The sequence below is a fragment of the Lucilia sericata genome, unplaced genomic scaffold (assembly GCF_015586225.1).
Source record: "Lucilia sericata isolate MDLA Ls3-8-SP2 unplaced genomic scaffold, ASM1558622v1 Contig000420F_arrow, whole genome shotgun sequence".
Lineage (NCBI taxonomy): Eukaryota > Metazoa > Arthropoda > Insecta > Diptera > Calliphoridae > Lucilia > Lucilia sericata.
The window spans coordinates 183,996-197,666 of record NW_023994437.1 but is presented as its reverse complement, the minus strand read 5'-3'; the positions used below and the strand labels follow the sequence as shown (position 1 = coordinate 197,666).

Genomic DNA, 13,671 nt, shown 5'->3' with positions numbered 1-13,671 from the left:
AATATACACATTTTTAACTCGTTCTAAACAAGTAGCTGTTATAGTTCTTCAGTTATAGTTTTATGGTCTCTAGACAAACAGGAAGAAACTGTGAAAACTTTAAGAAAGTCGATACAGCAATAAACCGATTATAACCTCACATAGTATTTTGACTTTTCTTTTAGTGCGACTGCCGATATATATTTTCGGGATACTCTAATATCATGTATGAATAAATGTATGAATTGAGATATTCCCTGTGTGGTGAATTTTATACATTTTTTTCTCTGTGTAATACACCACACTTTTCTATTTTCTCTTAATTTTGGTAGACATGTTTTGTCGGTCATTATTTTGGTTTTCGTGCATTTTATCGTAAAATTTAATTTAGTTTATTTCGGTTCTGTTGAGTTGAAGAAACGTCTTCAGTTTTTCATTTTCGGCTTTACGTTTGATTTTATTTTTGTTTCGTTTATTTCATTTTAATTCTGAGTTTTTATTAATTTTCCAAAAGAAAACGTTACAAATTTTATTTGGTTCAATTTTCGTTATCTAAAAAGTAATGCTATAAAGAATTTTCAAAGAATACTTATTTAAATATTTGCTTTCTTTTATATTTTCATTAATTGAAACGTTTAAAATAAATTGTGTGTTTCGTAATCAAATGCATACAAAAAAATAAAAATAATTTAATAACATAATTAACAAATTAATTAATAACGCCAACAAATATGTCAATTCACATTTTGATAGAAAAGCTTAGTTAGATCTATAAAATGAACCTATCTTAAATCAAATGAAAATAATAAAAAAAAAAATTACTAGACTATTTCTAACCTCAATTAAAAAATACAAAAAAATTTTCAAAATGTTGGTTCCATTTTGGAAAGTAGTATTATCATAAAAATGTTAAGTATTATACCATATGGTTTATTTGTAAAAAAAAAAAGTACAAAACAATTTCTTAAAACTGCTAAAATTTTCCTTGTTAGTTCTTCATATAAACTGTACAATTTTATTTCCACTCAAACTGAATTATTTGAATCTTCTATTTTTTTAATAAATATATGTATTTATTTTTATGAAAATCATAAATCAGCTGCTTGTAATAATGAAAATGTGCATCTATAAAAAATAAAATCATAATAATATTTTCTTTTATGTTGATTTAAAAATAACGCATGCGCCCTAATGTTTATTACATGAAATTTCCATCAGCACCTCTTTATACATGTGTAAAATTCTTTTGAATATTTCTAAAAATATTTTAATATACGTACGTATGTATGTACATTCTACATACATAAATACATTTGTACGTAAAATCTCTTGCATTTTTTCTTATTGCTTGTGAACGAAATCGCATATTATCAAATCACGATGTAGTCTTGTCGTAAAAAGATTATAAATTTAAATATTAAACTATAATCTATTTTTTAATGTTTTAATTATGTTTAAATGTAATTTTCTATACAATTTCCATAAGACAATCAACTATACATTCAAAATCAATAGTAGAAGAGAGTAGGCTATTTGAATTATTTAACTTCTACTGTAACTCTTCAATGAATTTAAATTTAACTAGTATGAACCATGACTAAAAATATGAATAAATTAAAAATTATGGATCAGTGTTATTTTAAATACGAATTTCGCTTTGCCAAAATAATCTGTTTATCTGAAATTCGAAATTTCGTCTTCTAAATTATAAATTGCTTTGACTGGAGGTACTTATATTAGATATTTAAACAATCAAATTGGTCTCTAATTTGTTGTGTAGATTGAAATCTAACCATCCAATTACTACCTTAACCTTTAAGAAAGAGGAGACAACTTGTTGAACTTTTATATGGCTTCAATACTTACCTAGCTGCTATTTACCTATCTATGTACATATGTATATTTGTGGTGTTATACATATTTGTAGCAACTTATGACACTTAATAAGAACTTAAAGAAAATTAGAAAAAATTGCAATAATGATAAAAACCTAGCAATGACCTCAATTTAAATTTACACGGTTTATTGGCAAAAACATTATCTCTCTTTAGAATAAGAGTCATTTAATTAAATACAAAAATATATATATGTATATTTAACTAATATTATAAAACTTTTTTTCTTTTTCATTGCAGTAGTTTTTTGTAACAAATTGTGATCGATTTTCCTTTAGAAAAAATAAAAAGAAAAATCAAACAAACTTTTCCAAATTGCTTCTGTTAAAAGTAAAACAGAAAACAATTCTTTTACAAGAAGTATCAACAGTTGCTTTAAAGGGTCTTCAAATCTGGGAAAGGTATTTTCATTACAAATATGTTTGTTTAGAAAAATATTTTGTATAATTTTCGTTATTATTTTCTGTTTAATTACAGCTCATTTTATTTTAAAACTTTTTTATATATAAATATTTATATAAAGAAAAATAGAAATATAACACGAAAGTAAACAGACAGTATTATATATGAATTATTTTTTTAATTAAGTGTTTTAAAATCACAAAAGTAAATTATTATTTTCGTTTATAGAAGTTAAAGACAATCGACTATTTTTTAGTAAATTGTGTTCTTTTACCCTTAAACAGCCGTTAGTTTGTTTTGAATTAGTTTGACACTTTAAATCAATTTCAAAATATTTGTTTTTACAATTTCTCTTAATTTAACAACAATTAATTTCTAAATGATGACTACCAGCTCATCCACGGGCAACACTATGGTTGAGGGTCAACAACAACAAAATGGAGGAGCTGCTACCGCTCAAAATACACAAAATAACAATAATCCCAATGCGAACAACAACAATAATAATGATGACCCGAAAACCAATTTAATTGTGAACTACTTGCCACAAACCATGTCTCAAGAGGACATTCGTGCTCTCTTTGTTACCTTTGGCGAAGTAGAATCTTGTAAATTAATTAGGGACAAAGTAACAGGTTTGTAATTACCTTAATCAATTTGACACACTTTGAATATTTCAATCATGCTCTAGGCCAAAGTCTTGGTTATGGATTTGTCAACTATGTGAAACAGGAGGATGCTGAAAAGGCCATCAGCTCTCTAAACGGATTGCGTTTGCAAAATAAGACGATTAAGGTAAGTAAACCAAAATGGAATATTGACATTATAGCATATTTTATTTTGCTATATTTTTAGGTCTCTATAGCCCGTCCTAGTTCTGAATCAATAAAAGGTGCTAATTTATATGTATCTGGTCTTCCCAAAAACATGACACAACCAGATTTAGAGCAATTATTTAGTCCATATGGAAAAATAATTACCTCAAGAATATTATGTGACAATATAACGGGTGAGTAATAGTAATTATTTTACAAATATTAATTCCTTTTAATAAAATTCAGTTCATTAATGCTGAATTGTCAACATAAAATGAAAGATCTAGACATGTATATGTATGTACATTTTCAATAATAAGAGTAATTTTAATATATTTCCTCTTGAAGACATTTAAAATACCAAACATATTTCTTATTTTGTAAATATTATTTTCATAAATTAATTTATTTTTTATTTATTTTATTTACACAAAACCTTATGTTCCGTTAAGCCGGACCTATTGATCAGGGTATGTTTTATTATTTTAATTTATTAATAATTATTTCTTTACTTTCACAATCATACATTTCTTTCGAAACTCTTCTTTGTCAAATTAACTATAAAGGAAAAAAATAATGTCATGCTTTAATACCAATTATGTCATTTATCCATCTATTAGTAATTTAAAATATTTATTCGTATTGCATTGCACACAGTCATACTTGTGTAATAAACACACACAGTTCAGTTGAAATATTCTTATTTATGATTTCAGGTCTTTCAAAGGGCGTTGGTTTTATACGTTTTGACCAACGACATGAAGCAGATCAAGCTATTAAAGCTTTAAACGGTACTATACCAAAAAATGCCACCGAACCTATTGTGGTCAAGTTTGCTAATAATCCAAGTAACAATAAAGCCTTTCAACCACTTACGGCTTATTTGGCGCCACAAAATCCCAGAACTCGTGGATTTCCAACGGGTGCAGCAGGAGCGGCTGCAGCTGCCGCAGCAGCAGCTATACACCCAACAGCGGCCGGAAGATATAGGTAATAAATAAACTTGAAATAGATTTTAAGGGTTTTAAAAAATCTACTTTCTGGCTATTTGGTACCTTCAGTACTGGTTTAGCTAAAGTACTTTTTCTTCATAATTAGCCTTTGTCCAAGCTCAAGAATACAACCCACTTCTTCATTCATAATAGGCGTCGTAGCATGGTATTGTTGTATGTCGAAATTGTTTTTATTGTTTTCATTTTGTTTCGATTGTAAATATGAGAATCGCCTAGGGATATTTTATTCTATATTAAAAAAAATAATTCCGAAATGTATATCTAATAAAAGATGTTTTGAAATCAATTGACATTTCAGTTCTGTCATTTCCCGATATTCGCCGTTAACTGGAGATATTTTGGCAAATACCATGTTGCCAGGTAATCCTATCAATGGCTCTGGTTGGTGTATTTTCGTCTATAATTTGGCACAAGAAACCGAAGAAAATGTTTTATGGCAATTGTTCGGACCTTTCGGAGCAGTACAATCCGTTAAGGCAAGTAAAAATTCTAAAAGTGATGAATATTGCTTAAAATATGATTTCTCTTTTTAGGTCATACGTGATTTGCAAACAAACAAATGTAAGGGTTTCGGTTTTGTCACCATGACCAATTATGAGGAAGCTGTTCTAGCCATACAATCATTGAATGGTTATACATTGGGTAATCGTGTATTACAAGTTAGTTTTAAGACAAATAAAACTAAACAAACGTAATTATTAACAAAATTGACTGCTGTTGTTACCCACACCACCACCACATTGGCATCAACATTTAATAAAACTCTAAATAATAAAATAAATTTGACAAATTCCTCATCCACTAACCTGACCACCGCAAAAAGTAATGATTTGAAAACAGCCTCTACAACCACCACAACGACTTTAGCAAATTCTTGTTTGACAAACACATCGTCAACGACCACAACTACTTCTACTACCACTCAATCAAATACGACATCCAACACGACCTCCACGGCAATTATAAGCTCGAAATATTCCTTAATTAATAATCACAATAGTAACAGTAACAATAACAACAACAGCAATCAATATCAGCAGCTACAACAACAGAGTAAGAAAACCAAAACTACAACAACTATTATACAACAATCACAACAAAGACAACAACAAGAACAGCAACAATCATTGATACAACGTTCAAATAATTTAATTAATTCCTCACTTTCCTCCAACGCAAATAATTTCACTTCTAATCCGCATTCTTCCACAATGATTAAAACGGCGTCTAAATTTGTCTACAACAAACCCCAAAATCATTATGAATTGCTTCAACAACGTTTGCACATGCAACAAGAATTTGCTCAACTTTTAACAAGTTTGGCCCAACAGCACCAACAACCCTTTTCGGCAGCGTCGGCATCTTCACAAGCCGCCGCAGCAGCCGCTTTCAACAACCCTTCGTTGGGTGCGTCCACTTCAGCAGCCGCTGCTGCGGCTGCGGCAGCGGCCACTACAAATGCAGCTAAAAATTCTTTATCATCGTTTTTACCATTTTCAAATTGGTTTTTCTAATTTTTGTTTTTATACATACTATATGTATGACTATAGTACCTATATACATACATATGTATGTATATATTGTAAGTAAGGGTCTACAATCTCATGTAATTATAAATTAGACAATGTTTTCGAGCACCCCACAAACACATTATCAAATTGACTCTTTAAATTCAATTACTTAGTACAATTCAACATCCTTGGTGGTAGAATTCATATTCTAGATTTAAATTAAGGAATTGAAATAGGACCGATTTCAAGTTCCATTGTGCTCGAGCAGACCCTTTTAAAAAACTTATGAAGTTAAAGAAATCATATAAACATCTTTAAATCTTAAATCTTTAAATTTTATAGCTTTCTTATGATTTTGAATTTAATTTAAGTTTATCTTTTAACCTTTTAAATCTATTTTATATGAAATTAATTATTATTGCTCAAACAATACATTTTGTAGAATAATTGTGAACAAACATAAATTATTGTGTAACTAAAAGAATATTAATCTCTATTTAGGAAATAATAGAATGTATACGTACACATAAACACTATATACAGACATATTGAAAGATAAATTTACTCGTACGATTTTTATAAAATATGGTAAAACTTTGAAACTCTATTTTTGGTTTAATTTGAATAATTTCAATGATTGTATAGATCAGCGTTATTTGTTTCGTTCATAAACAAAGAAAAAATTATTTTATTTTTCGTTTTGATTTATGACAAAGATATTATGTACTTAATTTTTAATTTATGTATCGAATCTACTGCTTTAATATTGTGTTAATTCGGAACAAACAAGTCGAAGAAACAACAACTTCATTGTGTTTAAGTATAAAAATTATTAAAAAGGATATAAATCAAACCATATATTTTAAAAAATTTCTAATTTTAAGTAAATCAAATTGTTTATGTATGATTTCGTTTATCACTTTTGTTTGTGTGAATTTCATTTTTAATTTAAGTTATTTTACTATTCAATTGTTTTGTTTGTTCTTTCGTTGTACCTTATAATAGTGAACATTATTTTAATTTTTATCTTATTGCGTTTCTTTTTAATCAAATTTAATAACAACTATAGTTTTAAGTTTAAATTTATTTAAAAAACGAAATTTGTTCTCGTTGATTTGCTGTTTCCTTTTTGTTATATTGTTTTTTCTTTCTTATATTTTACGTTTTCAAGTTTCTTTTATAAAAAAAAAACTTAATAAAATTTTATAAACAAGCATTATTGTTTTAATTAAAAGTAGTACTTCAGACAAGTTTTTTAATAAAATGCCTATGCTTTTACAGGAATTTTTATTGCACTTACTAAAGAAGAAATTCTAATTTAATTGTTGTACTTGTAATACGTTTTTTAAATTTATCAAAGGTTTGTAAATTTTTTATAAACATTTATTACATCTAAAAATTAATTATGAATATAAGGATTTACTTAATCCCCACAAAATTATAAAATTTTGCTACTTTTATACATATACAGTTTTATTTGAATATTAAAAAATAACGTAAAAACATGGTAATGGAAAAAATATAAAATTTTTTCGAATACAACGAATATTTTTCATAAGAAATTTTTTATTTAAAAAAGTCCTAAGTTTACGAAACTTATACACAATACGAGATCTTTTTACAAAAATATATGAAATGTTTCAAAGTATTGTGAAAAGTTAGAAATTTTTCCCATAATAAATCGAAACAAAAGAGTTTCAATATATGAACGATTTTTATTAATACACTAACTTTTTATCTAAAACGAAATTACATGATAAAAATTTAAAATTACATTTATAAATAAGAAATCTGCCAAAATATTGAAAAAAGAAAACATACATATGAAACAAAAAATAATATCTTTATGCATACATACAATATATAAAAAGTAAATGAAATCAATTAAATATTAACAAAAAGAAATATGTATTACTCATGGTATATACTATGTACACACACATACATTAGTATCCTTTTACGAGTAAAATCTTACTTTTTTCAAATTAATATTAAATGGTGCTTTATTACCTAAAATTAAAAAGAGTCAACTTTTAATAATTTAAATTCAACTAAAATTTAACTAGAAACCATAAATGTTAAAATATGTTACTATTGGAAAATTCTATAAGTATATTAAAACATTATAGGAAACGTATGGAGTAAATAAAATACAAAAGTTGCACTTTAATTGAACAGTTTTCAATAGCTATGAAGGCTAAATACATTTTTATATGTTTAGTGCATTATTTATATATTTTATCAAAGGTTTATGAAACAAATTTTCATACAAAATTTATTCTGTAAGCCTTTGAAAAATTATTATTAATAAGATCCTTAGACTACTATCGTTTATAATTTTTTTAATACTTTAACAACCTTAACATATTCTTTTTAAATCCCTCTTTTATGGTAAATTATTCTATAGTAATTTAGTCCTTAAAAATTAATTTTTTAATGCTATTTTTAGTATAACATTATACTAGTATATATATCGATGTTGTGTATTGAACAGGAGAAAATACATAAATATTTAAACAAGTTAATCATAAATAACTTTATTAAAATATTCAACTAATTACTGATTTTTTTAAATTGAAAAGAATACATACATGTGTTTTATACCATTTATTATAAAGGTTTATATAATAAAAGTCAAGACTTAATATTTTTTCGATATTTCTTAAAAAACACGCAATTACATTATTTAAGTTAATTTTTCGTAAAATAACTTGTAAATTTAGTCAAATATTACATTCGTAGCGAAAAATACATCTTTTTATAAGATAAAATCAAATTGCCCTGCACTTTTTTGTTAAAAGCTTAAAAAAATTATCAAAATATGATTTGTAAAAGTTATTACACTGAATATTAAAATTAAATTAAAATTTTTAACGTTTTTCTAGTTTAAATATAAAAATACATTTTTCCTAAACATACACCATTACCATCTTGAGGGAAAAGATAAAACCGATAATTAAACATTGAGCTTTCGTAATGTAAATCCTGATGCAATGGGATAATGGGAACATGCATGCATGATATCGGTTGTTTTGGTAGACTTTTTTTTCGCACTATTCAGGTCTCGAGAATTTTCATGGGCAGGTCCAATATGCATTTGGCACAAACTGTGAGCAAAATCGCTTAACTAACGCTTTAATTAACTCTCGTATGGTGAAGTAAAGCTTGACTTGACTGATTTAATTTCAGCTTAGATAAAACTCTAATTATCAATATATGTATTCATATATTTTATGTTTGTTTTAAATTATTTATAAATAACCCATCAATATTATAACTTTATTAATACAAAAAAATATATGATATAGAAAATATTTAAAATACACTATATATATTACAACAAAAAGCAATCGATTTATATAAAGATATTGAATACAGTTTTGATAAAAAATTTTATATTTGTAAAAACATAAAATAAAAATAAAAGAAATTAAATAAGTAAAACGTATTGAAATTCAACACCGCACAATAATATACAACAAATACGTACGTACATCGTTTTTTTTTTAATAAAATAAAAAATGCTAAAAGATTAATAATACATAATATTGAAATAGATGTTATACAAATAAAATATTGAATAAACTAAAATAAAGAAAAATATTTATTTAAAAAATAAAATAAAAAACATGAAACGTTAACACAGCAAAATGCGCATATCTTTGATATAATAAATATTAAAAACACACGGCAAAGAAAATTTAAACGTTTTTATGTGAAATCAATGTATATTCACTTTTATACTTTTACACTGAGACAAAAAAGAAAAAAAATATAATGTTTATATATTATAAATAAGATATGAAAAGAGACATTTTTCACATTATTGAAATTTAAAATAAATACGAAATTTTACTATAGAAATGTTGTTTTTTTAGTGACCTCAGTAGATTTTTCTGAACAACTATTTAACTTTTGTTTAAAACTACACTTGATTTTTCTACCAGGTCCTGGTTTAACGATTATTGCAAAGTTATACCATTAAAAATTGCTATTCATTTGAAATTCCTTAACTTGGATTATAATATTACATACATAGTATGTATGTAGTTTAAGCCGAACATAATATAAATAAATGTATTTTCTTGCAGTGTAGTTTTTATTAGTATTCTCATTAAATTGTTCTATTTCAACTTCATATAATATGGTTGTGTAAAAAGCTCTTGGGTATATAAAAGAGATAAATAATAAATTCAAGAAGTCACTGAATATTATTAATTAATTATTTATAAATGATTTGTGTGTTTTATATCATAAGTAACAAAAATTTGCAATTATATTAAAATCAAGAAAAATAAAATAAAAAAAATCATTTAAAATCTATACTTAAATATCAATTTATATGTTTAAACTAAATAAATGTTAGTGAAAATCAATAAATAATATTTGTTATTCGTACAATTCTTAAATTTTAAGTAGTCAAATGCATTAATATTAAAACCAAATAATTATTTAAAATCTTAACAAATCCCCCTTAAATTCCCAAGATATGACTGCATATATATTAAATATATGTATGTATATTATGAAAAATCCATCTTTTTGTGTCTATAATTATTAATATGTATTTAAAAACTATATTGAAACTTATTTGAAATAAAATTATTTGAAATCCAATAAGTATTAAAAACACCACCTAATCTTTAAAGTTTTTAAGAAAGATATACATTTTAATTACAAATAAATTCCTTTAACTATGGCGAACAATTTTAATTAGACACAACAAACAAAAAATAACAATTTAATGCAATTATGGAAAAAATCACACCAAACAAAACTCCCCTATAATAAATTATTTACTTATGTATTATCTTAAACAATTATTAAAAAACAGTTTAATAAGTATAAAATTCATATTGATCAATAAAGAAATGAAAATTTAGTAAATTTCAAAATTTTGAGTATTATTGCCAAATTTAAATAATCTAACAACATTATATGTATCAGATACATATGTATCAGAGAATTTTTTATTTTTATTGTTCCTATTTCGTAGCTATCTAGTCCCATAAAAAAGTTGTCTTTTGAATTTTGTGCAGTTTTGAAAAAGTGAATATTATACAAAAATTATTATATGTATTCGATAAAATAAAGCTAAAATGGCAACATTGCTGCTGCAAAAATGCAACAGTGCTTTTTATGCATCTGTTTTATTCCAACTGTTTTTTATATAATTTTTCATTCTAATAAGAAATGAACGCGTCGGTTGCATTTGTTAATATTAAAAAGTGTAGAAATTGTTTAATTTAAAAAGATAAATGTTTGTGATAGTGTTTATTTTAATATTCAAATATTTAAAAAATTTTAAATTATAAACTTGGAAAACGTTTAAAATAATTGAGGTGGACTTAAGGTAAGTTTTACTTCACATAAAATGGCAGAAAAAGATTTTGGCAAAAAGTGTTTTTCAAATTGTGTGTTATAACTTTTCAAAATTAACATTTTCTATCCTATTAAAAATAAAATAAAAATAATGTTAACTATCAACCATAATTTGTATGCCGCTACTCTTACCACTTCCTGATTCGAGGTCAAATACGAAAAAAGTAAATAAATGCTTTACCGGTAAGTGTCTATGATATGGAACACGATCCACCAATATTACTTGCTACGTACAGTAAATATCACAATACGGCAAATACCAAAGTATATTAATAAAGTAGCGACATCTCTTGTTGTACAACAACATCTACAACAACCACATGTATTTTGTTTTTGGAAAATTTAAGATTGTGTCAAAATAAAATTTCCTTGAAAAACAATGTGAACAAAACATAAATAAAAAATATTACTTTTAAGCTAAAGATATTAACGATTTAATTATATTATTATATATTATACAATTTATTACACTTTTAAACTACTTTAAAACCACTTTTAATTCACTTTTTAAACTTTTCACAAATTTTAACAAATAGCAAAACACAATTTAAAAATGGCGACGTAAACAATGTTAACAATTTTCAAAACAAACTTTGACAATTTGCTTCATTTATCTAGTTTAAAAAAAATAGTCAGCTGTTCAAGTGATGCTACTTTATTAATTTACTTTGGCAAATACCACGATATATATTTAGGAAAACAATTTTAGATCCGTTTTATAAATGTGTTTTTTTTTAAGTTAGAAGTAAATATTTCAAAATATTTATAGGCGCCATTAATATTATACATATTTTAGATTTAAAATAGTACCTATGCACCTTTTCAGCACATTTTCAGCACATTTTAAAATTGTAAAAATTACTTATTAGCTTTATAATAGAGGATTATTTTTTTTTTAATTTAGTCTCTATCAAAAAAATCAATATAGTTTGTCACTATGTAACAAATCACCAAACAACAAATAGTCAATAAATTTATTGTTCTTTTAAATACGTGCAGTTTATAGGCCGGTTAGGTACTAGGGTGATTAATTATTCGACATTTTCGAAAAACCTGTTTTCGAATAGTTAATATTTGAAAAAAATCGGTTTTCGAATAGTTAATATTTGAAAAAAATCGGTTGGCATTTTTCAAATTCAGAAAAAAACCGGATAACCGGTTTTTTATTTTAATGAAAAAAATTAACGTTTTAATTTAAATTTGATGTATAAAACATAGCCCGAACTAATTTTTAGTAGTCTAAAAGATTATAAATTTAGATCTAGTCGTCTGATTTACATTATTTCTTTAATGTAAAAAAACGGAAATAAGAGGGACACTTCTGTTAAACATAAGGAACTATGTTATCCAATCTTATTCTAAAATCCCTGTTTATACAATTTCCACAGGCATTAAAACACTTCCATAATATTTTAGCCGCAAATTAATTATTATAATTAATTTGATTGACAAAATTTTATCCAATAAATTTTACAAATTAAATTTTTTAATTAATAAGAAAAATCAGAAAAGTTTAACCAAAGGTACATTAGAAAAATATACTCTAGTTCCAGGACTCCAATATTTTTAAAATTTAGACGGGCTGTATTATTATTTACTTCAAAATTTAATTTAAGTAATCTTTGAATACAAAGCAAATAAAAGTATTCGAAACCGGTTTTTAATAAAACCGGGATATTCGATATTCGAAAAATCAACATTTAGAAAAAACCGACACTAGTAAAGCACAAAAAACCGTTTTCTTAACCGGTTGAAAAATCGAGTCGATCACCCTATTAGGTACCCAGCAAAAAAAAGCGAAAAAGAAGTAGAATTTTCACCACAAACAACATACATAAAGTACTTCCAATTTTGGTGAAAAACCATATCATAGCAGTAACGGAATATGTATGTGTACCACCGTCTAAATCTCCTGTAATTTCAAATCTACTTATAAGTATATATGTGTGTATACATTCATGTACAACCCACTAAGCATTTCTGCTATACATACATACATATATTCAATATCTCCAAAGATTACAAAAAAACGTTTCCTTTAAATTGAGGATTTGTTTCTTTTTAGTAGTATCTAGATGAAGGCCAGTAATGAGTTTTATTTGTAGTTCTGGTTTCTGTTTAAAGTATGCCAAATCTAAATACTTTCTCTCTTTTGTGTATATTAGAGGCAGAGACAATCACTCAAATGTGATTTGGTTACAATTTAATTAAACGGATTTCTAAATTGACATGAAAATCAAAGACAAATAAAAATTTCCCCATAAGGTCATGTAGAATTTCGTTTGATGTTGTTTCCATGCAACTATTCGAAACATGTGTTCGCTTACAGAGTGCTATAGATACATATATATTAAAGTCTGTGAATTTTAGGTCCATGTTATATGGCAGTAAAGTTAAATATGAACCGATACTTATAGAATTTGGGATGGAAATTTTGTTTATAAAAAACTTATTTATGCCGAATTTTATCAAAACATGTACTAGTATATATGTATAACTGAATACTGTCATTCAAAGTCTCAATCAATTTTTAAAATTTTAATTAAAAAATAATCCCTTTTTCTCCAATAGTTAAATAATAGAAAATCTAATAAGAAAGTCGACTTTCTTTAATGTCGTGGAATGTTAATTGTTCAAAATAATACACGTAAATAAAATAAACATTGTCATGTGT

General features: G+C 25.3%; 1 protein-coding gene across 2 annotated transcripts; it reads left to right on the top strand.

Moving 5' to 3' along the window:
- The first annotated feature begins 368 nt into the window (after positions 1 to 368).
- LOC119604715 (ELAV-like protein 2) lies at positions 369 to 5,911 on the top strand. 2 transcript variants are annotated; one of them, XM_037957508.1, is made up of 9 exons: positions 375 to 538; positions 2,115 to 2,275; positions 2,352 to 2,911; positions 2,968 to 3,071; positions 3,132 to 3,285; positions 3,544 to 3,561; positions 3,808 to 4,081; positions 4,403 to 4,580; positions 4,638 to 5,911. In XM_037957508.1, the coding sequence occupies exons 3-9, from the start codon at positions 2,656 to 2,658 to the stop codon at positions 4,797 to 4,799; spliced, it is 1,146 nt and encodes a 381-aa protein (XP_037813436.1). In that variant the 5' UTR covers positions 375 to 538; positions 2,115 to 2,275; positions 2,352 to 2,655; the 3' UTR covers positions 4,800 to 5,911. The 2 variants fall into 2 exon arrangements, with proteins under 2 accessions (XP_037813437.1, XP_037813436.1); XM_037957509.1 differs by lacking the exon at positions 3,544 to 3,561 and having other exon boundaries at positions 369 to 538.
- Positions 5,912 to 13,671: the final 7,760 nt, after the last annotated feature.

Bases quoted from the DNA above. Each gene is read 5' to 3' on its own strand.
- LOC119604715 (XM_037957508.1), top strand. From the start codon at position 2,656: ATGATGACTACCAGCTCATCCACGGGCAACACTATGGTTGAGGGTCAA. The intron at 2,912-2,967 runs GTTTGTAATTAC...ATCATGCTCTAG, and splicing joins AATTAGGGACAAAGTAACAG to GCCAAAGTCTTGGTTATGGA. The intron at 4,581-4,637 runs GCAAGTAAAAAT...TTCTCTTTTTAG, and splicing joins GAGCAGTACAATCCGTTAAG to GTCATACGTGATTTGCAAAC.